We start from the raw sequence: 22,928 nt of genomic DNA, 5'->3' as shown, positions 1-22,928 counted from the left end.
AGGGGCTGATCTGCTCTGAGGTCATGAGGGGGTTGGCTGCCCTTTGGCTGCCATTGGCTTAGCAGCTCTGATGTCACAGAAAGGCTGGGCAGCAGAATGTGAAAGGAGGACTTTTGATACAGGCTTTGTGAAAGTTGACAGCAACTGTTACCCTGCACATGCCTGATCTCGTCTGATCTCGGAAGCTAAGCAGGGTCAGGCCTGGTTAGTACTTGGATGGGAGACTGCCAGAGAATACCGGGTGCTGTAGGCTTCTACCATAGTCTTTCGAGACTGAAGGTTGCCAACCATCTCCCTATACTGAACACTATCTCCCAATCTTGTCTGATTTCGGAAGCTAAGCAGGGCCAGGCCTGGTTAGTACTTGGATGGGAGACTGCCAGAGAATACCGGGTGCTGTAGGCTTCTACCATAGTCTTTCGAGACTGAAGGTTGCCAACCATCTCCCTATACTGAACACTATCTCCCGATCTTGTCTGATCTCGGAAGCTAAGCAGGGCCAGGCCTGGTTAGTACTTGGATGGGAGACCGCCGGGGAATACCGGGTACTGTAGGCTTATACCATAGTCTTTCGAGACTCAAGGTTGCCAACCATTTGTGAAAGTTCTGGTTGCAAAATGGATTGTATAAATATTCTTAGTACAGAACGCGTCCAAGCCTCCTTTTTACGGAAGATTTTGGGCTTACCCAGGTGCGTTCCCTACTCGGTCCTGTGTCTCGAGGTGGGGTTAATTCGACTAAGGACTACTGCATGGTTAAGACTTCCGAAATTTTGGTTTAGGATTTTATTTAACCCCACCTCTTCTGATCTAATGCAACAATTATTATCGGATCCAGCCCTGCCTATTGAGATCACTGATCTTCTAACTAAAATTAAGTCAATAGGGCTGGACACTGAAGAGTTAGGTATGATTGGTTGTGATGCAGCTTACAGAATTGTCAAAGGAAGAATTCTAGATATTGAACAACAAGAGCTGTTTAGTGCCGCCAGAACCACATGTTCTCCACTCCATCTTCATATTCCAGTCAGTTTTGGGAAACCGGCCTCCTTCTTTTACCACCTGGTCCGGAGAGCTTTCACACTGGCAAGGTGTAACGCTCTTCCATCAGCCTTGTTAACGGGCAGGTTCAGCGGTATCCCCTACTTAGAGAGGAAATGCAAGTGTGGTAGGGATTGCGTTGAGACTTTAATGCATACCTTTTTTTATTGCCCGCTACATGTTGTGTCACGCAAGAAATTTCTAGGTCCATTGCTAGCTAGGATGCAGGGCTGGGAGGATTCAACCATGCTTCAGTCTCTCCTTTCCACTCCTGATCCTGAGACTCTGGATAATGTTGCTTCCTTTTTGTCTGGGGTAATAGCCAGGCAGAGCCCTGGGACTCTGGGCAGTGACTGATGTTTTTGCTTATGTTGTGTTGCCTTTGTACATTCCTGTCTTGTTCTGTTCTTTCTCTGTATTTTATGCCAATAAAGGTCTTACTGAACTGAATTCTTAGTACATTAATAATATTGATATTACAGTTATAAGGAAAGCTTCAAAACTTAAGCTTCAGAAATATTGCTTCTGTGTCACGAGCTGTTGAATGACACCTACTTGACGAAAGCTGGTTGAGGGCTTCTGGAGCTTTGTAGTGAAAGCTCACTGCTTTCTGACTGCTGGGCGGCAGGCATCCCATGATGCCCCAGTGACTGCCTTGTGATGCCCCAGGGCACAGTTTGGGAACCTCTTCCCCACTAGGCTAGGGTGTCAGGGAAGTTCTAGATCACCACTCTCTGCTCCTCCACACTTTCCCTTCGGCTCCATTTATAGCTCCCTTTTCAAATCAAGGGAATGGGGAAGAGCAGGAGAAGGGGTAAGGGTGGCAGTGTGCGTACCTGCTGGGCACAAAAGGGCAGCGTTTGGCACACCACCCCAAGTACCGGGAGGATGTGTGCCAGCCCTGAGCTGGAACTTGCATATTTGAATATTCTTTGACACAAAAAGCACCCTACCCGTAACAAGTCAGTATGTTAGAAATCAGCCTTCTCCCCAACAGGCTCGTTCCTTCATGTGCGCTAAGTATGTGCCTTGCCACTGAGCCACAGACTAACCCCCTACCAGTGGCGTAGTTGGCTCTGGTGCTACCCCTTGAAATGCCGTCCCCAACCCGGAAGTAACTGCGGTGATGTGATGATGTCACTGCGACTATTTCCGGTCACTCACCGCAGCACACAATTGCTCCAAGTGCGGCTGAGCGGGGGACAGGTTCTCCTGGCAAGCAGGTCACGCGGCATGGTTTATGGCCAGTGGGGTGGCATTGAGTGCCACCAAGTATCACAGCAACACCCCCCCCCCCAGCTACCTGGTCAGCTATATCAATGCTCCTTAATCCTGCTGGGCTCAATGGTCTGAACCAGCAAGGCTTTCCTTATATCACTGATGTACAGATTGGCTCTAAATTCCCAGGGCACAGTTGATACCTAAGCATTATACAGGCCACCCAGATGGGAAAGATAACACACGTATATCAAATATATATATACACTTTTTATCATATATATATATGATACCTGTACCTTCTTCTGCTTCTAGCTCGGCCAAGGAGGATACCAGCACACCCATCTCCTGACATTTTTTGCTGTGGGCTTTTGACTTCATATGTTTAGTCAGATTCCCTGGAATAAAACAGAAACAGACACATCTGTCAAGCATTGTTTGCTGTCTTTGGGCAGTGATGACCAGTAACAGTCTCGGCAAGCGATGTCGGCATTCTCAATCAGAGCGAGAGGTGGTTTCCCGTGAACAACGTCCTCTCTGTATCCCAAGCAGCTGGCCCCAGTGGCTGAGCGTGTGTTTAGTTGTTTGCTTCTCGGGGGGGGCGGGGGGGCACAGTGCAGCTTCCGCCATGACAAAGCGTTCGTGCAAAGCAGAAAAGCAAGCAGGCAGGCGCTTTGCACGATGGGGGAAAAAAGGCATTACCCAGAATGCTCTCTGCTGCAGCATACGCAACAGGCAGGAGAGATCTGGAGAGGGAAAGATAGTTGCGTGTCGCGTGATGGAAATGGCCCATCTTTCTCTCCAAAGCACAGGCATGACCAAACACAAGGGGAAGTCTTGCCTCCCAAAACAAGGTTACTAGCTGTTTGTAACAGTGAAATAGAAAAGAGACAGAAGGGCAAACCCAAAGGGCTGTTTGCACTATTAAGCCGTATACGAGTACAACCAAGTCCAATCATTACTAGACCGTATCCGGGTACACTTCTTGACACTTCCTGTTCATGCGGGACAAACCTATGTACACTACACACACAGACTGCTGACTTGTAAACATGAACCAGGGACCACTGATCATGTGGAAGGATGGACTCCATGTAGAGCCTGCCACAACCAGATACCAAAAATAGCTGCACAGGATACAGTCTTACTGTGGCTCACAGACTACCAATAGGCCATCCCTGGTCTGCCTTCAGGTGGCCCATGAGACCATAACAGAAACAGAAAGAAAAGCCACAAGTAATTCCCAAAGCAAACCATGTACTGAGTTTTAAGGACAATTCTTTTCATGGGACCCACAGAATGGCCGCGTCAGAGTGCTGAAGGAGTCAAATTTCAATCCTCGCCATTTTTCAAAGCAGTCTCCTGCAAGGTGGACATAAGGCTAGATGATGCGGAGGTCCACAAAGAGAAAGCAAACTAGAAGAGTGGACTGAGATTCAGCAAGGCTTGAGCATCACTGATTTGAACCTGTCACGGCTTCAACAGCAGCATCATTTCAGCCCAGTTCAGCGGCAACCTGTATGCGCAAGAGCTCCCAAGCGGCAGATTCCTAATGCTTCAGCACAGAAAAGAGCTCCAAGGGCACATCGCTACTGGACAATTTTCCATATATATCATTCCTCTGTGTAATCTGGATTAAGAATTGCAAGGATAAGACCACAGGAACGTCTCTGAGTTGCCACTTAAACGTGGAAAATAAGAGCTTTCTGAAAATAATTACGAACAAGAAACAAAGATCACAATCTGGCCAAGTTACCTTGCACATGCCTGATCTCATCTGATCTTGGAAGCTAAGAAGGGTCAGGCCTGGTTAGTACTTGGATGGGAGACTGCCTGGGAATACTGGGTGCTGTAGGCTTATACCATGATCTCGGAAGCTAAGTAGGGTCAGGCCTGGTTAGTACTTGGATGGGAGACCGCCTGGGAACACCGGGCGCTGCAGGCTTATACCATAGTCTTTCGAGACTGAAGGTTGCCAACCACCAGTAAGCTTTTTAAAGTCCCATGCGCTGTATGAGGCCTGAGCTGTATACAGTGCAAGATAGGGGCCCAAAGCGGGTCAGCAGGAGGTAAGGGTAAACTGTTCCCCTTACCCCCGGGTAAGCCACCGCAGCCCCAGTGGGTCTCCTTGGACTTGTGCCACATCTGGAGGTGACACAAATCCCTAGAGAGCAGAATGACTTGTAGCCGCTCGGCGCCGCTCAGGAACAAGGGATAGAAATCGGCATATCTGCCAGGTCCCAGTCTCTCCTCTTGCTCCCTGCCTGCCTGCCCCCAGGACCACCCTCCCCCTGCTCTCTCCCCACCCTCCCCCCACCCCGGAACGCCTCCCTCCTGCCTCCTCCCCGTCCACCCCAGACCCTTGCGTCAGCCAAGCTTGGCCGACGCGAGGCTCGCTTGGCAAGCTGCCACAGAGGCTGAATGCAGCCTCTGTGCTCCGGCGCACCTCCATGCACTGGTATGTCTTGCTCCTGCGGAGGCGTAAATGTGCTTTATGGCACTTTTGTGACCCTCCTAGGCTGGCACAAGGGACTTATGATGAAAGGGATTTGTGCTGAAAGGGACTTGTGCCAGCCTTATAGTTAGGATTGCGTCCTGAGTGGCTTGATTCTCTCCCACTGACATCAAGTTCTGATTTGGGAGGTAGCCTAGCTTATCTCTGAAGGCCAGGTGCAAGGGAGGGGACACACGATGCAGTTATCTTGTTTGTTCCTTGAGACATCTGGTGGGCCACTGTGAGATCCAGGAAGCTGGACTAGATGGGCTTTTGCCCCCAATCCATCAGGGCTCTTATGTTCAAAGGATGCTAAAGATCTCAATTTTGGAGCATGTTGCCTAATATGTGAAAAAAGCTCAAAGCAGAGAAGCTCAATAATCAATAACATCACAGTTCAACTGAAGACTACATCAATATAACCCACACAGGTCTTGTCCACTGTTCAACTTTAAATCAATCAGCGCACAATTTAAAGCAGGGGGAACCAGGAGCATGCACCAGCAACACAGGCAAGGAACCACCACTCTCCCCCCCACACCACATGATTCCAGCATCGCCTACTTCTCAATGAACATTATTAGCTGCTTAAACTCCTTTTGTTGGAGACCGGGCATTCGTAGGACTTAAGCAGTTGCTGTCAGCCAGCTAATACTCTTTTGGGTTCTTAAACCCTCAAAGCAGCTTAGGAAGGAGAGGGCGTACTTTCTGTGCCTTTGAGATCCGAATTAGATCCTTTATCAAATGTAGGGCATCTGATCAAGGCTGTGGTTGTAGAGGACAAAAAAAAAAAAAAATTGAGGAGGAAAGTCAAGTGTGTGCTGAACCGAACCAAAGTGGACCACAAAGGCGTTAGCCTATGTGATTGGTGTGAATGGTCATGAGAAGTTATGCTGACCCTTCTGGACAATGTCTGCTCCCCTTTCCTCAGTTTTCTGTCAATGACAATTCACGATATTAACCACTTTTCGAGAACTTCTACATAAGGGTCATGTGATTATATCTGCTACCCGTCGTTGGCTCAGACTGCCATCTTACATAAAACATCACCAGCATCATCCTCTTCCAGAAAGCATAAAGGCTTCATTGCACCAGAACCACAAAGAAGCTCTAGAGCAGGGGTGTCCAAAGTTTTTGGCAGGAGGGCCACGTCGTCTCTCTGACACTGTGTTGGGGGCCAGGTGGAAAAAGAATTAATTTACATATAAAATTTGAATAAATTTGCATAAGTTTACATAAATGAATATATTCAAGATGAACTTGTATGAATGATTGAAGGTCTTGCAATAGCCTATAAAAGGCCTTGCACAAAGCAAGGCTGGCCTTTCTCATGCTGCCGCTACTGCATCATAGACGTGGAACAGCAAGTGGTGGAGGTAGCCCTTATCCCACAGCTCACGCGAGAGGTCAAGCAGTCGCCCTCACGCTGAGAGCAGCTGCGTCGGGCCAGTGTGGGCTCCAACAAATCTCCAGAGGCTCATTGGAGACTGGGGGCTCCCTGAGGGCCTCACTGAAAGGCCCCAAGGGCCGCAAGTGGCCCCAGGGCCGGAGTTTGGGCATCCCTGCTCTAGAGCACTGTTTCTCAACCAGTGGTACAGGTACCACCAGTGGGACTTGAGATGGTGTCTGGTGGTACCCGCAGGATCCCTGGACATCTGCCACTCAGCAAAGAGACCAGGAACGTGATGCAACGAACAGCGGTCAGAGGCTCAGCTCAGGGGGCAGAGCTCCAAAGCATGCTTTTCTGTGCTCAAAAAAGTCCTCCTGTCCACCCTGAGCCTCTTACTGGTGTTTGTCATGCTGCATCTGGCCTCCCAACCCAAATATAACTGGTGATGATGTCATACTTCAAATAAGAAGTGGTACTTCAAATAGGTGGTACTTCAAATAAGTGGACCATGTGAAGTGGTACGGCAGAGGACAAACCTTGAGAAAAAAGGAATTTTTTCTAAATCCCTGCTCTAGAGAATACGACTGCATGAAAACTGTCAGAGCCAGCTTGGAACTAAGCTTTACATCAGGGTTGTTAAACATAAGGCCCGGGGGCCGGTTGCAGCCCATGGAAGCTTTTTATCTGACCCCTGGGCTCTCAGCTACTGAGCAGTGGCTGTAGTAGTTAGGTGTTACTGCTGAAAGGACAGTCCACATGATACTTGGGCTCCCCCATATGTGAAAATATGATCAAGATTTGTGTATTTTCTCTTCTGTCATTTGCAGCTAATGTGTTCCTAAGCGTGAAAAAGTGCTTGTTTCTGGTTATGACCTGTTTAATGACATCACTTCCTGCCTAATGACATCACTTCCGGCCCTCAGCAGGTGTCATAAACGCCATTCGGCCCACTGGATGAAACGGGTTTGACACCCCTGCTTTACATAATGGTTTCTTTAAGACAGTTCACATCCCTTTTTCAATTTCTAGGCCTACAAAGGTCCTTTGGCAACATGGCTATTCCATGTCACTCAAGCGCTGTGGGACCATTGAGTAAATTCCCAATGGTTTGTAACATTCAATACAGCATCTAGGACCTGCCAAAATGCCTCCATCTTAAGCCACAGAGACTCTGCAGGAAGAGACATACCCAGTTGCCTTCCCAGCAGACAGGTAATCACTTCCCTATTTTTTTTAATGCACTTTCATCTGTATTTGCAGTCCTACCTGTGGCTCAATTATCCATGTGATGGGGATCTGGAAACCGCCATTCAAACAGAGTTTCCACAGACCCCAGACTCGGCTAACGTTAATATAAGTTTTCCAAATTTTACCAAGAATATAATTCAGGAAACAAAGCTGGAGATATGAACATGGCAAAGGGGTAGGTGGGTGCAAAGCGGATCACATTCATTGGCTCCGCCCAGCCCTGCCCATGCATTCCTCGGAGGTTGCGCACAGAGCCTATTGCACATTCCAGAAAGATGCAGACATGCCAATTACGCGGAGAGAGACCCGGCGACATGCACACAACAGAGCTGAGCCTATAGAGAACAGACGGAGAAGTCAGAGAGCCAAGCCTTACGATCTTGCCTGGTGATTATATCAAAAGGTATATGGAGAGTTGAGTATCACGGGCAACCTCCAGTTTGAAGTTGGTGCAGGAAGAGTAAAGGACTTGATGGGAAATAAGGAAACACCCCATGGACTTCCCCAGGAATCAGGGAAGGAAAAACACTCTAGAAATGGGGTTGGGGAGAGTTGGTATCGCAGCACATGCACCAAATCTAAAGGCTTAAGATGCTCTTTTACACATAGCTCTGGATTTCAAATTGGGCCCCTCTTAAGCACCCCTCCCCAACATATCTCATTAACAAACTGCAACTACTAACTTTCTGAGCCAGTTTCCTTTAACATTTGTATGGCACTGTGATTTCCTTTCCCCCTAAAGCAGAGCTATTCAAACTGGGGCGCCCTAGCCTCTGTCCCCCTAAGGGGCAGGGGGAAGGCAGAGACACAATCCCCAGGATCACATCGGTAAGGGGGGGGCGGCAGGGACTGGGATGTACTCATTAGTTCCCGCAGCAGCCTGTTGGGGGTGCAGGGAGCCCAACATGAACACCTGCAGGGTCCCCATACGCTCCAAAAGTGGAAGTGGAGCGATCACCCCCCGGGTTCCGCTGGGTTCCGCTGGGGAGCCCTGCAGATGCTTGTGTAGGGCTCCCTGCATCCCTGACAGGCTGCTGCATGGACTGGTGAGTACGTCCCAGTCCCTGCAGCCCCCCTTCCCCCCGCCTCCACTGTCTCCTTCCCCTCCCCTCCAAGGACTTACTGGGGTCCCTGAGAATTTGAAAACCGCAGCCCTAAAGCCACCTACTTTTGCAACATGTCATACAGACAGAAAAGACAGAGGGGAGAAGAGAAGAGGGGGAAAAATGGTGTTTACACAAAGGATACAATATAGCCAAAATTCAAAGCCCCTGTTGATTTCCAGGCATAAAATACATGTTAACTCCTCAACTGCCGGGCTTAAAAATGCTCAACTATGGCTGAATTCAACCCAAAGAGCATTGCAGTTTTGGATAAGCTTTTCCTACAGGTCCCTGAAAAGCAGACATTTAAAGCCAAACCTTCAGTACATCACAGCCCTTTCAAAAGAACGAATCGCATTTCATATGGTTCCAGGCCACTCGTTCTAACTATATGTTGTATGCAACACACTGAACACGAGAACCCAGGGACCTGCTTTTCAGTGTCTTCTTAAAATGGAAGAAGTCACTTTGAGACAGGGCAACAGAAGGTGGGGGAGAAAGAGCACAGCCTGATGCAACAGCTTCAGTTGGCCTCGTGGATGGACCGGGCCCTGATCAGAAGAATGAAGAGACTTCTAATTTACCCAGCAATAAAAACGAATCTCCCTGCTATTGCCAGACTGTAGGTCCATCAAGTTCAGTTTTCTCCATTCCTCTGACTGGCTGTGATAGCAATGTTATCAAACACCCTTCTAGCTAGGAATGCCTTGGGTTGAACCTGGGACAGTCATCATGTAAAAGATGTGATCCAGCATTGAATTGTGTACAGCTGCTCAGAATTAAAAAATGAACAGGACCCAAAGGAGGAATGCTACTAATCTGTACTAACTTGGGGTTTACTAATCTGTGTACTACACCCAAATCTCCAGTATTTTCACTTACCCAGTTGGATTCCACCCAAACTGGGAGGGAGACAACTTAACTGGAATGTTGAGATTTTTCTGATATGCTGAAACTGGACAAACGCTTCCGGGCCGTGGTACATCAAATGCCAATGATGCCGGCCAACACTTAGAGGCCTCTGCCAGAGCCCAGCACATGAAAGAACCCTGCCAGAACCTGCCTCTGATTCTTCTAAGTGCCTCCACTGTGACCATTAACAATCTGTGTCAATTCCACCAAAGCAAAAAAGCTCAAAACCTGGCCCAATTCCATCTTCAGTGAAATGGAGTGGCTACGCTGAATACCACTGATGGGTAACTCCGCTTCAAACCTAAGCTTATTAGATAATTTTAGTAAGCCCACAACTGTTACCCTGCACATGCCTGATCTCATCTGATCTCGGAAGCTAAGCAGGGTCAGGCCTGGTTAGTACTTGGATGGGAGACCGCCTGGGAATACTGGGTGCTGTAGGTTTATACCATAGTCTTTCTGATCTCGGAAGCTAAGCAGGGTCAGGCCTGGTTAGTACTTGGATGGGAGACCGCCTGGGAATACCTGGTGCTGTAGGCTTATACCATAGTCTTTCTGATCTCGGAAGCTAAGCAGGGTCAGGCCTGGTTAGTACTTGGATGGGAGACCGCCTGGGAATACCTGGTGCTGTAGGCTTATACCATAGTCTTTCTGATCTCGGAAGCTAAGCAGGGTCAGGCCTGGTTAGTACTTGGATGGGAGACCGCCTGGGAATACCTGGTGCTGTAGGCTTATACCATAGTCTTTCTGATCTCAGAAGCTAAGCAGGGTCAGGCCTGGTTAGTACTTGGATGGGAGACCGCCTGGGAATACTGGGTGCTGTAGGCTTATACCATAGTCTTTCTGATCTCGGAAGCTAAGCAGGGTCAGGCCTGGTTAGTACTTGGATGGGAGACCGCCTGGGAATACCAGGTGCTGTAGGCTTATACCATAGTCTTTCTGATCTTGGAAGCTAAGCAGGGTCAGGCCTGGTTAGTACTTGGATGGGAGACCGCCTGGGAATACTGGGTGCTGTAGGCTTATACCATAGTCTTTCTGATCTCGGAAGCTAAGCAGGGTCAGGCCTGGTTAGTACTTGGATGGGAGACCTCCAGGGAATACCAGGTGCTGTAGGCTTATACCATAGTCTTTCAAGACTGAAGGTTGCCAAACCAACCACAACCCATTGGGCAATTCCATGCAGCTTGCACAGAAGCTCTTTGTAGAGGGAGACCAATATAAGCGACATGAGTCAGGTGGCAGCATGCCTGTACGAAAAAAAAAAATAACACAACAACAACCCAGAGGGTTTCTGGTTGTGAAACAGCAAAACCTTGAGCCACGAGGCCCAGCTATTCAAATTAAGGAGCTGTGAGCCAGATTTCACTATCTTGAATTTTCCTTTTAATCTTCCTCTCTGTCCTCTTCCTCACATATGGTTTGGCCCAATTTCATAACCTCTTCACTGGTGGGCATTTTGCTCACAACGCAGTCCTGTGTGGATTTAATGGAAAGGTTAGGGCCCCAACCCCGTCTAAAATGAGATGAAAAGCAGGGTTGTTATAACTCTCAGAGCTGAAAGCGTAGAGTGCATGTGGGGAAAATCAACATTTCCTAGAGCTGCAGGGCTTTGGACTGGAAAGCTGGTTCATTCGGGAAAAGGGCATCTTGGGGTGCTGCAGCAGCAATGCAAAGGTAATAAAATACAGCATATATTGACATTGAGAGCACTAGTATGTTAGGCCCCAGACATGCTAGATGGCCTTTGGAGACCTCTTTGGATTCCTCAAATTAAAAGGAACGCTGCCCTACAACCAGGTGCCATTTGGTTGGCCATTCGGTTGTCAAAAAAACGTGATTGGTTTTGGTACTTTTTTTTTTTCTTTTCAGCCACAATGAAGGCCAAACACAAATCAGAAGGACGTCCCGCAGTATGGCAGGCAAACTCTGAGAGCAAAAGTTTGCCGCATCGCCCGATGACTCGGCACATCGGTCGTTCTCGCTTTGGCAGGCCTCGGCCAATTCCAGCCAATTAGAGGTTTGGCACCCGAGCCAAATTCTTGTTCAAAAAGGCCGTTCCTGTTCCACTAGTGCCCCCAAGAGAACTCAACGCGCAAGCCAAATGCACTGAGGAGAGGAGCTTTTGGAACCAACTGTGGCTTACCTTTCGTTTTAAAGGCAAAGTTACAGTACTTGCAGACATAGGGCCTGACGTCTGTGTGCGTGCGAATGTGTTTCTTCAGCATGCTGGGCTTCTTGCAGCGAATTCCACACTCCTCACATACATACTTCCCTCGGCCGCGGCCTCGCACATACACATACTCTTCGTTTGATTTGTACCTATGAGCAACAGGGTGTCATGGTAACAGAAATACAAGATTCCCACCTCAACATTCGAAACATGTCTCCTTGGGGGGAAAAAAAAGTCACGACATTATTCATGGCTACAGGGGAAAAGAGGATTGGTTAGAAAGGGAGTGAATTGTCATCAAAGAATAATTAAGAGGTGACTGGTCGTGGGGGAAGCACCAGGAGTCTCATACATGACTCATAGAGTTGGAAGGGACCCAAAAGGTCATCTAGTCCAACCCACACCTGTAGCAGGAACTCCTCCTACAACATCTCCAGCAGGTGCCTGTTCAGCCTTTTAGCTCCTCTGGACAACACTTCCATGTTGAGTGAGGTAGCCAATCTGCATGGACAAACTGTCCTTTCTATATACAAGGGCCAATGTGGTTGTAGTGGTGAAAATGTCGGAGCTGGCCTAGTGGTGAAAATGTTGGGCCAGATCCCCATTTCGTCATGAAACCCAGTGAGCGGCCTTGTCTCCTCACCTAATCTACCTCACTGGGTTTTTGTAAAGATCGCATGGGCAGGAGGAGAACCATGTGGGTTGACCTGACCTCCATGGAAGAAGGGTGGGATTAAAAGGCAAAAGGTGTGTGTGTGTGTGTGGACTGGCTTCCCCACTGGAAGGATCAGGAGCCCACATGCTCAAGCAAGTATTCACTTGATGATACATGACAGTCTACTGCGGCTTTTCACTCTAGGACATGAACACACCCCACTTTCTTTGCTTATCCGCAAGACAATTGCTTTCTACTGAAACAACTAACGCATCTTTCCACTAGGGTCGCCACCTCTAGCTAAACCTATCCCTCCAGATTCTGTTTCCCATCATGATGTAAGGCTGGAAATCCCTAAAGGCCCTGTTCACACCTCCAGGATTGCTTCCAGTCATCACCTGGATTTTAACGCTGATTTCGGAAGACTCCAGGTCACTCCTGGAAGGTTGACATCCTTACCTCTGACAACCACCTGAACATTACAGAGATGATATCTTGAAACGGGTAACCAGGAACATCAAATGAAATGAGCGGGAGAAAGAGGTTTAAAAAGCTTAAGCACCCTGTTAGCACTGGACTCAACCAAGTGACTGCTGCGTCCTTTCAAAAACCAAAGCTCCATTCGTTCATGTGTTTCCATTCTGGCAGTGGTGATGAAAAGGCTATTGTGATAGCTCATGAAGGTGAGCACAGAGTCACAAACAATCGCTTCCTGCCATTTTCTTATACTCAAAAGCACAGGGGGGAAAAATTGCTTGGATTTATTAAACTGAGAACACCACTACCTAGACCACCATCTTAGTCAATGGGAAAGAGGGAAAAATGCCTAGGTTTTCTATGCATCTCGGTTTTGGAGTCTAACCCTAGGATACAGGTTCCCAAAGAGTGTATCTTCAGGGGTCGTGGTGCACTATCAGGCACAGCAGGCTATCCCTGTTGACTCCTCTTATCTGTTTTCCCAGGCACCAGTCCATCTTGGACCTCACAAAATCTCCCAAGGTCCAAGATGGCGGTTCCCAAATCTTGCAAGGTAAGTTTGAGAACCGCTGCCCTAGAATATCTGACAGAGGACAGACATTGCTGAAGTCTTCTTTACAGCCAAGGAAGGGGGAGGGGGTTCGGGACAAAAACCAAATGATTTACTAAATGAAAAGTATTGACCAAGAAAACCCATAAACTTTCTGTGAGGCCTCCCTGTAGGGGGAGGGGAGGGCCCGCCTGGCCTTTCCGAGGGGGACCCCCTTCTGGAGGCCTCAGACTAGTTCACCAGAGGAAAGAGGGGGTTGCGTCACCCAGTTCCCCCTCTTTGGGTTGGCAGCATTTGCCAGTCAGGAGCAGGGGCTGCTGTCAGCAGATCCTCCTGCCTGCTCTTCTAACCCCCCACTGCTTTGTCATCCCTGGCCTCAGGTTTATGTAGGGCAGACCCCTCCCCTTTGGCCCTCCCCTTCCCTCACAGGCATGGTGCAAAAAGGGCGTGTCCCTGGGACTGCCCTCCCCTGGGATTACCACAACTCCTCCCCTTCCTCTCTCTGTTTCCTTACCACCTCCTCTCACCTGGAGCTGCCAGGGTTGTTCCTGAGATGGCTGGGAAGGCTGCTGCCTCTGCTCTGGTCTCTGCCTTTGGGGGGTGGGCTGGCCATGCCCACCTGGGTCTTGTAGCTCTGCAGAAGACATTGGGAAGTCCAGCTGTGGGCTCCCAATGTCATAGCCAGGTGCCCTGCCCGGTCAGGCAGGTCCTGGCTGACTGGGCGAGGGAGTGCTCCCCTTCTCCCCCGAGGCGGGGGATGGGTGGCTGCCCAGCAGCCGAATGGCCTGCATCCAGTCTCCCCCCTCCTTCCTCCAAAGCGGAGGGAGAAGCGGGGGTCCGGCGCACAGTGTTCCTCTGCTGCGCTTTGCTGCCCACAGGAGTGCCCAGGCAGCATATGGGGAAGTGGCCCCATGTTCCACCGGCTTCCTCCCTGATCTTCTGGCCCAGCAGTCTTTTCCCTGGGTAAGTTGGGGACCTGTGGGAGGCGGGGAACTCCGGCACTTTCCAAAACCAAACTAAAGACAAGTTCCAAACCCCATGCTGCATTCTGGTTTACAAGCAATTCATTTACAAGAGACTACATGCTATAAAATATAAAACATATTCCAAACATTCTACAGAAGAATGCGAGGAAATCGGAAGGAGAGAGCCCGCAATATTATTGGAGATGATTCAGTTCAAAAATTGTAAGATACAAATGGTGGCCATTTGTGGTGGCCAACAGGTGCAAGATAGGAGCTTCTGGCTGGACATCAGGAACATTCTTGACAGTCAGGTCGGTTCCCAATTACCAAGGAAGTTGGTGGATTCTCCATCACTGAAGATTTTCAAGCAGAGGCTCAACAAGCACCTGCCGGAGATGCTCGAGGAGGACTTCCAGCAACAGGCAGGGGATTGGACTAGATGGTCTCGTGGGTCCCTTCCAACTCTATGACTGGTGTTGAACCAAAGGTTTCATAGAAAAAAATGTAGGAGGGATTTTAAGACATTACTTTTACGTTAACTATAGTGTGCAGCTCTTTCATATGTGACACACTGAACTAGTTTCATTTGTATCTAGTATCAAGGCCCTACATGGGTCTACTCCAGGGTTTCTCAACCAGTGGCATGAGTACCACTGGTGGTACACGACGTGGTGTCCAGTGGTACTCACAGAACTCCCAGAACCCTGCCCCCTGGCAGTGAATCCAGCAATGCAAGTCAACAAGCAAGAGTAGGAGGCTTGGCTTGGCAGGCAGAGCTCCAGTGCGCACTTTTTGCACAGTCAAAAAGCCCTCTTGTCCACCCTGGGCTTCTCACATTTGTCACGGCTTCGTAATCAGGAAGTAACTGCTGATGACATCATCATCAGTTACTAATAGTGGTACTTCCAATAGGTGGACCATGCAAAGTAGTACAGTGGGAGACAGACGTTGAGAAACGCTGGTCTACTCGGTTCTCTGGTTCAGATCCAAATAGACCTGTAGGGGCTGTTGGGGTCTGACACGAAGTAAGGGAAGTAATGTTCCCTTATCTCAAGGAAACCTTTGGCTGGCTGCCTGGCCCCATGGGATACAGGGGCTGCTGTTTTGGTGCTACTGTACTGTGGGATGGGCAACCCAGTTAGAACTGAGCTGTAGTATTATTAAATCTTGTTGTGTTGTGTTTTTTTTACCCTAGGAAAAAGCAGAAAAAGATTCTTGGAACGATTACCGCTGCTCACATTTTGGTTCATTTGCAGAGGGGATGTTTATGCCGGTGCAGCCGTTGCTTAGCAAAACCCTACTTTTCAACTCGGCTTACCTGCACTTGAAGCAAAAGAAGCTCCTTTTGAAGAAAACAACACAATACTGCGTTGTTTTCACCTACTTACTCTCATTTTTAAAAAATGGCAAGTGTTCTGTTGGAAAAAAAAGACACAACAGACTAAACATGCACAAACAGAGTCTGGCATCACAGAACAGTGAACAGATGCACTCCTCCGTGTCTGCAGATTGCAAGCCTCTGCTGGAGGACCTCAGAGGACCACCCAGATGTGACTAGAAGATGCTTCTGTTCACATCCAGTATGTCCTCTGAGGGCCTTCCACATCTGCAGAACTGGTGTATGCAGTGACATCACTAGGGGGCGGGGTGACACAACCACTGGACAAAATGGTGAAATCTCAGTATTTTCAGATAATACCACCAAGTTATATATTATTCAATGCACAATGTCATGCAGGATGCATTTCACGCATGCTGAAATGTTTGCATTCTATCAAACTTTGTGGCCAAATAACCAGAAATGGAAAACACCACTGCCTTATGTAACAAACAGTGGATTTTCTGAACTCAGAACTGACCAACGAGACTGATTGTTCTCAGAGCCAATGAGGTGTTATAATGACACAGCAAGGAACCATTAAGTACAAGTCAGTTCTCCTTTCCATGTATCTCGCGCATTTTAGTTATTTGTGTGGGCAGAAGGTCTGGTTGAGTGGTAGACCTGTTGACTAGGAAGCCTGAAGAACAGCTGGGAATGCAATTCTAAACAGATGGATGTATCCAAGAGCTGCAGAAAGTGCTGATGGGATGAGTCATCCCAGCTGGTGAGCGAAGCAAAGGATGATTCCCCCCACCACCACAGTGAGTGGAGTGGAGTGCCCTCAGCTATGTAGGAGAGGCAAATTCAGCCAGAAAGTGACCAGACTGTGAAGGATTACACCTGGAATGAAGGTGTTCTTGGAAGATAGAACTTGTAAAAATCCCTATGGGGATTTAGTAAGCCTGCCTATGTAAACAACCACACTGAATAAAGTCAGAAGAGAAATCCAAAGACAAGAAAGGCAATATATAAATATTGGAATTATTATTATTATTATTATTAGAGTGCCATAAATTTGCCACTGGCTTTTAAAAATTGATTAGTTGGGTGACCTGTACTGTTATATACTTAAACAAACAAAATTAATGGGGATTACCCCTAATGATGCCACAGCATTTAAGTTGTGTGTACCATGTTGTGATTTATTCTGTATGGTCTGGCATGCGAGAAGGGTCATTATGGGGGTAAAGCAATGAGCCCCCACACCAGGTGACACAATCCCTAGTGCAGTGTTTCTCAAACTGGTGGGTCGCAAGCCAATTTCAGGTGGGTCCCCATTCATTTCAATATTTTATTTTTAATATATTAGACTGATACGTGACTGCATTTGGGGAAATGTTACCTCTCTGTACTTTTAACAGGCTACTATATATAAGCTTTTAACAAAGATAGTCACTCCTGGGTAAGTGTGGGTAGGATTGCAGCCTAGGATTGTTAAAAATTTTCCTGCTTGATGATGTCACTTCTGGTCATGACATCACTTCCAGTGGGTCCTGACAGATTCTCATTCTAAAAAAGTGGGTCCCAACGCTAAACGCTTGAGAACCACTGCCCTAGTGATGCCTCTGGGTATACACGAGGGATCTGGGAAGGGATCCCCCACGGATACCAATGGCAGATGTGTATACAGTGTTCCAACTGTGGCCACACACGATACATGTGAAAGCCTTACAGGCGCAATACAAATGACCACACGGCCATAGGTTATTTGCAATGAGATGAAAGTGATGCGATCATGAAGATCACTGATGAACAATATTAAGGCTCGACAAGCACCTGTTGGAGATGCAGAGAATTTCCAGCCTAAGGCAGGGGGTTGGACTAGATGACCTATTTGGCCCCTTCCAACTCTATGATTCTGTGATTCAAAGGCCTTCAAATAAGTCTTTCATGGTGCAGAAAAAACTAATTGGCTTTAATAGCTTTCCGTGCCACCGTGGTAGAAAGAGGCTTAACAGGATCACCATGCCTATGACCAAGTGGAGCATTTTGGATCACTTATTCCTGTGGTTCACTTGAGCACCAACGGTTGTAAATGGGGGTCTTCTGCATTTCCTTAATTAGAACCAGGCAGCGCTCCCCAAGCCAATGAAAAAGTGTTCACCTAACATCTCCTATTAGAATCAGCCGTTCTCCAGCAACTGACTGCTCTACAATGCAAATTGGAGGAGGTCATATTCATGCAGACAGGGAACTCCAGGGCCAGGGAAAGCTGCCAGGCTGTCTGTTCCCAGATGCTCTGCCCACACCCACGTGCTCCATCAAGAGCCACAAGCAGCTGGGAAACTCGACAAAACAGGAATGGAATCCCTCGCAGATCTGACAGGCTGGAAGAAAGCAGGAATGCTGAGTGAGCAGGACGATTCCCAGGTCCGTTTTCAAAAAATGCTTTTGGGGTCTGGCCAGTTCCCACTTGGAGGGCTGAGTGGGAGCTGGGAAACTGGCATTTAGATGCTTGCCCACTGAGTTCTAGGACGTAGTAGGATGCCACTGGGAGATGCAACAGAGCACACAACGAAGCAGTGGAGATTGACTAACAATGCTTTTGTACAGCACTATCAAGTGTTCAAAGCATGCCCTACGAATTCACTTTTCGCCGTCCTCCCGACAACCCTGTAAAGTTAAGCACGATCCCAGTGGTTCCCAAAGTCTGTGCCACGGCCTCTTCTTCCCGCTGCACCAATCCGATCGTGCAAAATACTGATCGGCTGTGCGAGAATTTCACACGATCTTGCAAGATTTATCTCGTCCCAGTGAACCGGGAAGAAGCAGCTGCATGAGTGCGAAGGGCACCACAGCTGCAGTGAGTTTGGGAACTACTGTATTCATCCCAATATCGCAGCTTGACTCTGAGAGGGAGCAGCTTGCCTAAAGAGGCCCAGTGAGTTCACAGCAGAGGCAAGACATGAACCAGGGAATCCCCACTGCACGGCTTTGGTTTCTTCGCCGCAACGCAACATCGGCTCTCAAATTCCAACGCAACTCAAGGCCCATGGAATTGCCGATGAGATTCGACACATGCTGTAAAGAAGGTGGAGGAACGGAGTCCAGCGTTTTTTCTAATGCAGGGAGAAGGAGGAGAAGGTGAAGCAGTGGAGGCAAGTAGGCAGAGATGAGTACCCTCCACACCAAACTGCTGCCTGAAGTTGGTCACATGGATGGGCTGGCCTATCACCTGCTCTCCTCTTCCAAATATAAGACGAGATCTACACATTACCCGAAGTGAGAATTTTTCGGGTAATGGAGAGGATGGAGGATGGAGAGCGATATCTAAGGGAGCCACCAGTTTACTTAAGTAGAACTCCACTGGATCAGGACAAAGGCCCACCTGGTCCAGCTTCCTGTATCTCACAGCGGCCCACCAAATGCCCCAGGGAGCGCACCAGACAACAAGAGACCTGCAAGGCCTCCTGGGAATTGTAGTTTAAGAACATAAGAACTGCCCCACTGGATCAGGCCAAAGGCCCACCTGGTCCAGCTTCCTGTATCTCACAGTAGCCCCCCAACTGCTTCAGGGAGCACACAAGACAGCAAGACACAACCTCTGCCCTGCTGCCCTCCCCAGCATGTAGTTCATTTAAAAAGGGGTCATTAGAAAGTTTTAAAAGAATTTAAAAGTTTAAAAAGGATTCATTTGCCCACTTAGCAGGGGCTGAGATCCAGTCCTCTAATAACTGCCTCCCCAACCAGCAACTTGCTACGTTCTCTAACAGCAGATGCAAAAGGCCGTCATCTGCTTGGAAGGCCGTCATCTGCTTGGAAGGGATTTGCCTTGACAGCATCATCTGCCCTTGCCAGATGCAAGGGAGGGCACCAGGATGCAGGTCTCTTGTTATCTGGTGTGCTCCCTGGGGCATTTGGTGGGCCGCTGTGAGATACAGGAAGCTGGACTAGATGGGCCTATGGCCTGATCCAGTGGGGCTGTTCTTATGTTCTTATCTGCCGTCTCGCCAGCAGCCATACAAACACAGCCACAGTTCATGAACCAGATTCACAGTTCCCGACGCGACCCTTCATGTATACAGTTTTCAGCAGCTCCAGCGACAGAGGTCCATGGAGACCATCTAAGACAAAACCCACCAGCGGCTATTGCGCCTGACATGCTGTATTGCTCCTGACTTTCTCAGTTTGCAGGGGTGGAAAAATGGGTCTGCCACACACTGAAAAAACACATGCAAGGGAAACAGGGACCTTTTTAAAAAAAAGAAAGAAAGCACCAACAGGGCCAATGCTATGTAATTCCACTAAGAGACAAGGAGGCCACACTTCAGCAGCTGGGGTCTTTTTATTCCTTCTCCACAGACATATTTAAGTCCTTTTCCCTAGTAGGATTATAATAAAATGAGCTAATGGTTCTGACCCCTTCAATGTTTTAAGGGAACACCCTTTATGCACTCACTCCCTTGCGATAGCACTGAAGGACACACTTAACACCGGTGGTTCGATTCAGACATTGCATCAAACCATAATTGGAACTAACCAAGGTTTAGAACAGGGGCCCCCAAACCTTGGCCTGGGGGCCACTTATGGCCCTCGGGGACTCCCAATCCAGCCCTCGGGGAGCCCCCAGTCTTCAATGAGTCTCTGGCCCTCCGGAGACATGCTGGAGCCCAAAGCGACTAATCTCAGCTTGAAGGTGACAGTTCAACCTCTCACATGAGCTGTGGGACAAGGGCACCCTCCACGGCTTGCTGTTTCACATCTGTGATGTAGCAGTGGCAGTGAAGGAAAGGCCGGCCTTGCTTTGTGCAAGGCCTTTCATAGGCCCCAAGCTATTGCAAAACCTTCATTTATAAGTTCCATCTCTAATATATTCATTTATGTAAATTTATTCAAATTTTAAATATAAATTAATTCCTTTTTCCCCGGCCCCCAACACAGTGTCAGAGAGAGGATGTGTCCCTCCTGCTAAAAAGTTTGGACACCCATGGTTTAGAATAAAACCAAGGCTTGGGCTTTGTAATACAAAATAAACACAAACCATGGTTTAGGTTCTAACATGCTGGAAAAAAAAAAAAAAACAGGAATGCTGAGCAATCAGGAAGACAAGCATGGTTTAGGTCTGGACCTAAACCAAGCACTGGACCCAAACCATGAATGCCAAGTCCGGTGGTTCAAATCAGACCTTGCATCAAACCATAGGTTGCACTAACCACAGTTTAGGATAAAAACCAAGGCTTGGGCTTCTGAATATACAACAAGCAGAAACCATGGTTTATGTCCTTGGGCACTTGAGGTAGGGTACCAAACACCATCCCCCTCACCTACTGCTATCTCCACCCTTCTCCCCATGTTCAGCAGTTCCTCCTCCCACATTTCCCATATTTGCCATGGGAAGACAACAGAGTGGAAGAGAAAGGGTGAAAGATAAAGGGTGGTGGCCCAGAGTGAACGGAAAGCTCAGCAGGGGTGTAAGAGAGTGTTGAACTCTCCCATTATCTGCAATCCTCCCACAAATGTTTTTGTTTTTTTTTTTTCCTTTCTTTTGGAGGGGCTGTGAGGTGAGAAGCAACCCCAAAAGGGGAAAAAAAGTGGTGGGGGGAGATTTCAGTGGAGAAGGTTTCAGAACGGCCGCGTCCATTTAAATCACCCCGCCCCCTGCTCTGCAACTTAACACAAACCTGTATTCTAACATACAGATAAGCTTCCATAACACTTAGTTTGCCCCGAAGAACTGAGAGCCAGGATGGTGTAAGTGTAGTGGTTCCCAAACATTTGAGCATCGGGACCCACCTAAAAAAAATTCCACTTTCCCAGTCGCTCTGCCTCTGTGGCTATAATGGTGATTGGGCAGCAGTGCTCCCGCAAGTGGCAGGTTGTTAAACCCTTGATGCACATAGCCTATCTGCCTTATCAGTTTTGCAACCCACCAAATACTGAGTCGTGGCCCACTGGTGGGCCATGGACCCATAGTTTGGGAATCGTTGGTGTAGTAGTTTGTGCTTTTGATTTAGGCCTGGAAGATCCAGGTTGAAACCCTGCCCAACCATAAAGCTTTCTGGGTCACCTGGGGCCAGTCACTATCTCAGCAGCACCTATCTTACAGGGTTGTTGTGAAGGCAAAAGGAGGGGAGGAACTAAGTACACCACCCTGAGCTTGTAGGAGGAGCAGTAAAAAAAATGTGAAAAATAAGGAATATCACCTTTGTGCGAAGAACACTGTAAATTCCGTGTATGCACGGAGAGAGTTTCATGGTGAACCTCCTTCCCCAACTCCCATTATCTTAACTGAGATCAGTCTTTCAAACAAATCAGAATAAGTTGTTAGGCCACAAATCCCGAATCTTTTCCAGAGAGGAAGTGATAGACGGGTGGTCCATAAATCCACTTGCCGATTCACCAGAGGTGAGTGCTCCTAGTCCTTCAGCAAGGGAGACGCTCAACATCGATACAGATACCCTCAGTTCCACTGTCATTTTTTTGAGGAGGAATGAAACATTCAGAATTCTTCCAAGCAACAGTGGAGGCTCTCATAGTTTCTCATGTTCCTTTCTATGTTGGTGCATATAAGAGGAACTTGTGTCTCTCACAAGCCTTTTGGGCATGCAGGAGGACTCAGGGCACAATCCTAACCAGGTCTACTCAGAAGTCCTATTGTGTTCAATGGGACTTACTCCCAGGAAAGTGAGGTTAGGACTGCAGCCTCAGATGAGAAGGGTGGAGAAGGGTTGGTGGCAATCACAAATCATGAACTGGCTAGTAAGCAGTGCCAATGTTTGGGGGCACTTGCCCATAAACCTAGGACCTTGTTCACAGACTCATCTCGAGAAACATGAACAGTTCTCATGAATAATTTCCCCATGGAAATACATGGAGTCATTCAAATGATTACTGGGGGTGGGGAAGATCCAATCCATGAGTACAAATCTTTACATTAGAACCAGCCTACGGATGTTGGGAATCCATCTTCTGGCATGTTCAAGACCTGGACCTGAAATCAATATAGAACTGAACCTGAGATGAGAGGCAAAACCGCTTGGCTTCTTGCAACCCTGGAAACCACATAATTCCAGCCATGAAATAGTTTGTTTAAAGAAGGATGTCAAGAAACTCATAAACCTCATAAGCCTTGAAAAACCACTGGGGCTGTGCCTTGATGCAAAACATCTGCAAGCAATCTCTCCGCTTTGAACCACTAACTACCGCTATGTGAATGAAAGAGATAGCAATGTGAACCAGGTCAATAATATGGGGGAGAGAGAGAGAGAGAGAGAGAGAGAGAGAGCATGGACAACCAGCCATCGTTCTAATGAGGCGTAGGCATGGAAGGGAGGATAGACAGGTGTCTCCCCATATCCGCGAGGATCCATTCCAGCCCTCCCTTC

At 48.1% G+C, this 22,928-nt stretch overlaps 1 protein-coding gene and 2 pseudogenes across 1 annotated transcript in view; 2 read left to right on the top strand and 1 right to left on the bottom strand.

Annotated features, from left to right (window-relative positions):
* The window catches only part of HIVEP3 (HIVEP zinc finger 3), a 57,496-nt gene that overhangs the window by 14,104 nt on the left and 20,464 nt on the right, over nt 1-22,928 (bottom strand). Inside the window, exons 3-4 of the mRNA XM_066638794.1 lie at nt 11,549-11,724; nt 2,558-2,656 (exon numbers count right to left, since the gene is read on the bottom strand). Coding sequence (XP_066494891.1) covers nt 2,558-2,656; nt 11,549-11,724 — 275 coding nt within the window. The remainder of the gene's footprint in view (nt 1-2,557; nt 2,657-11,548; nt 11,725-22,928) is intronic.
* Nucleotides 134-253, top strand: LOC136661770 (5S ribosomal RNA; annotated as a pseudogene).
* On the top strand, nt 9,733-9,849 carry LOC136662093 (5S ribosomal RNA; annotated as a pseudogene).

This window comes from Tiliqua scincoides, chromosome 10 (assembly GCF_035046505.1).
Source record: "Tiliqua scincoides isolate rTilSci1 chromosome 10, rTilSci1.hap2, whole genome shotgun sequence".
Taxonomy (NCBI): domain Eukaryota; kingdom Metazoa; phylum Chordata; class Lepidosauria; order Squamata; family Scincidae; genus Tiliqua; species Tiliqua scincoides.
The sequence above is the reverse complement of the archived record's forward strand: the minus strand, read 5'-3'. Positions and strand labels throughout refer to the sequence as shown.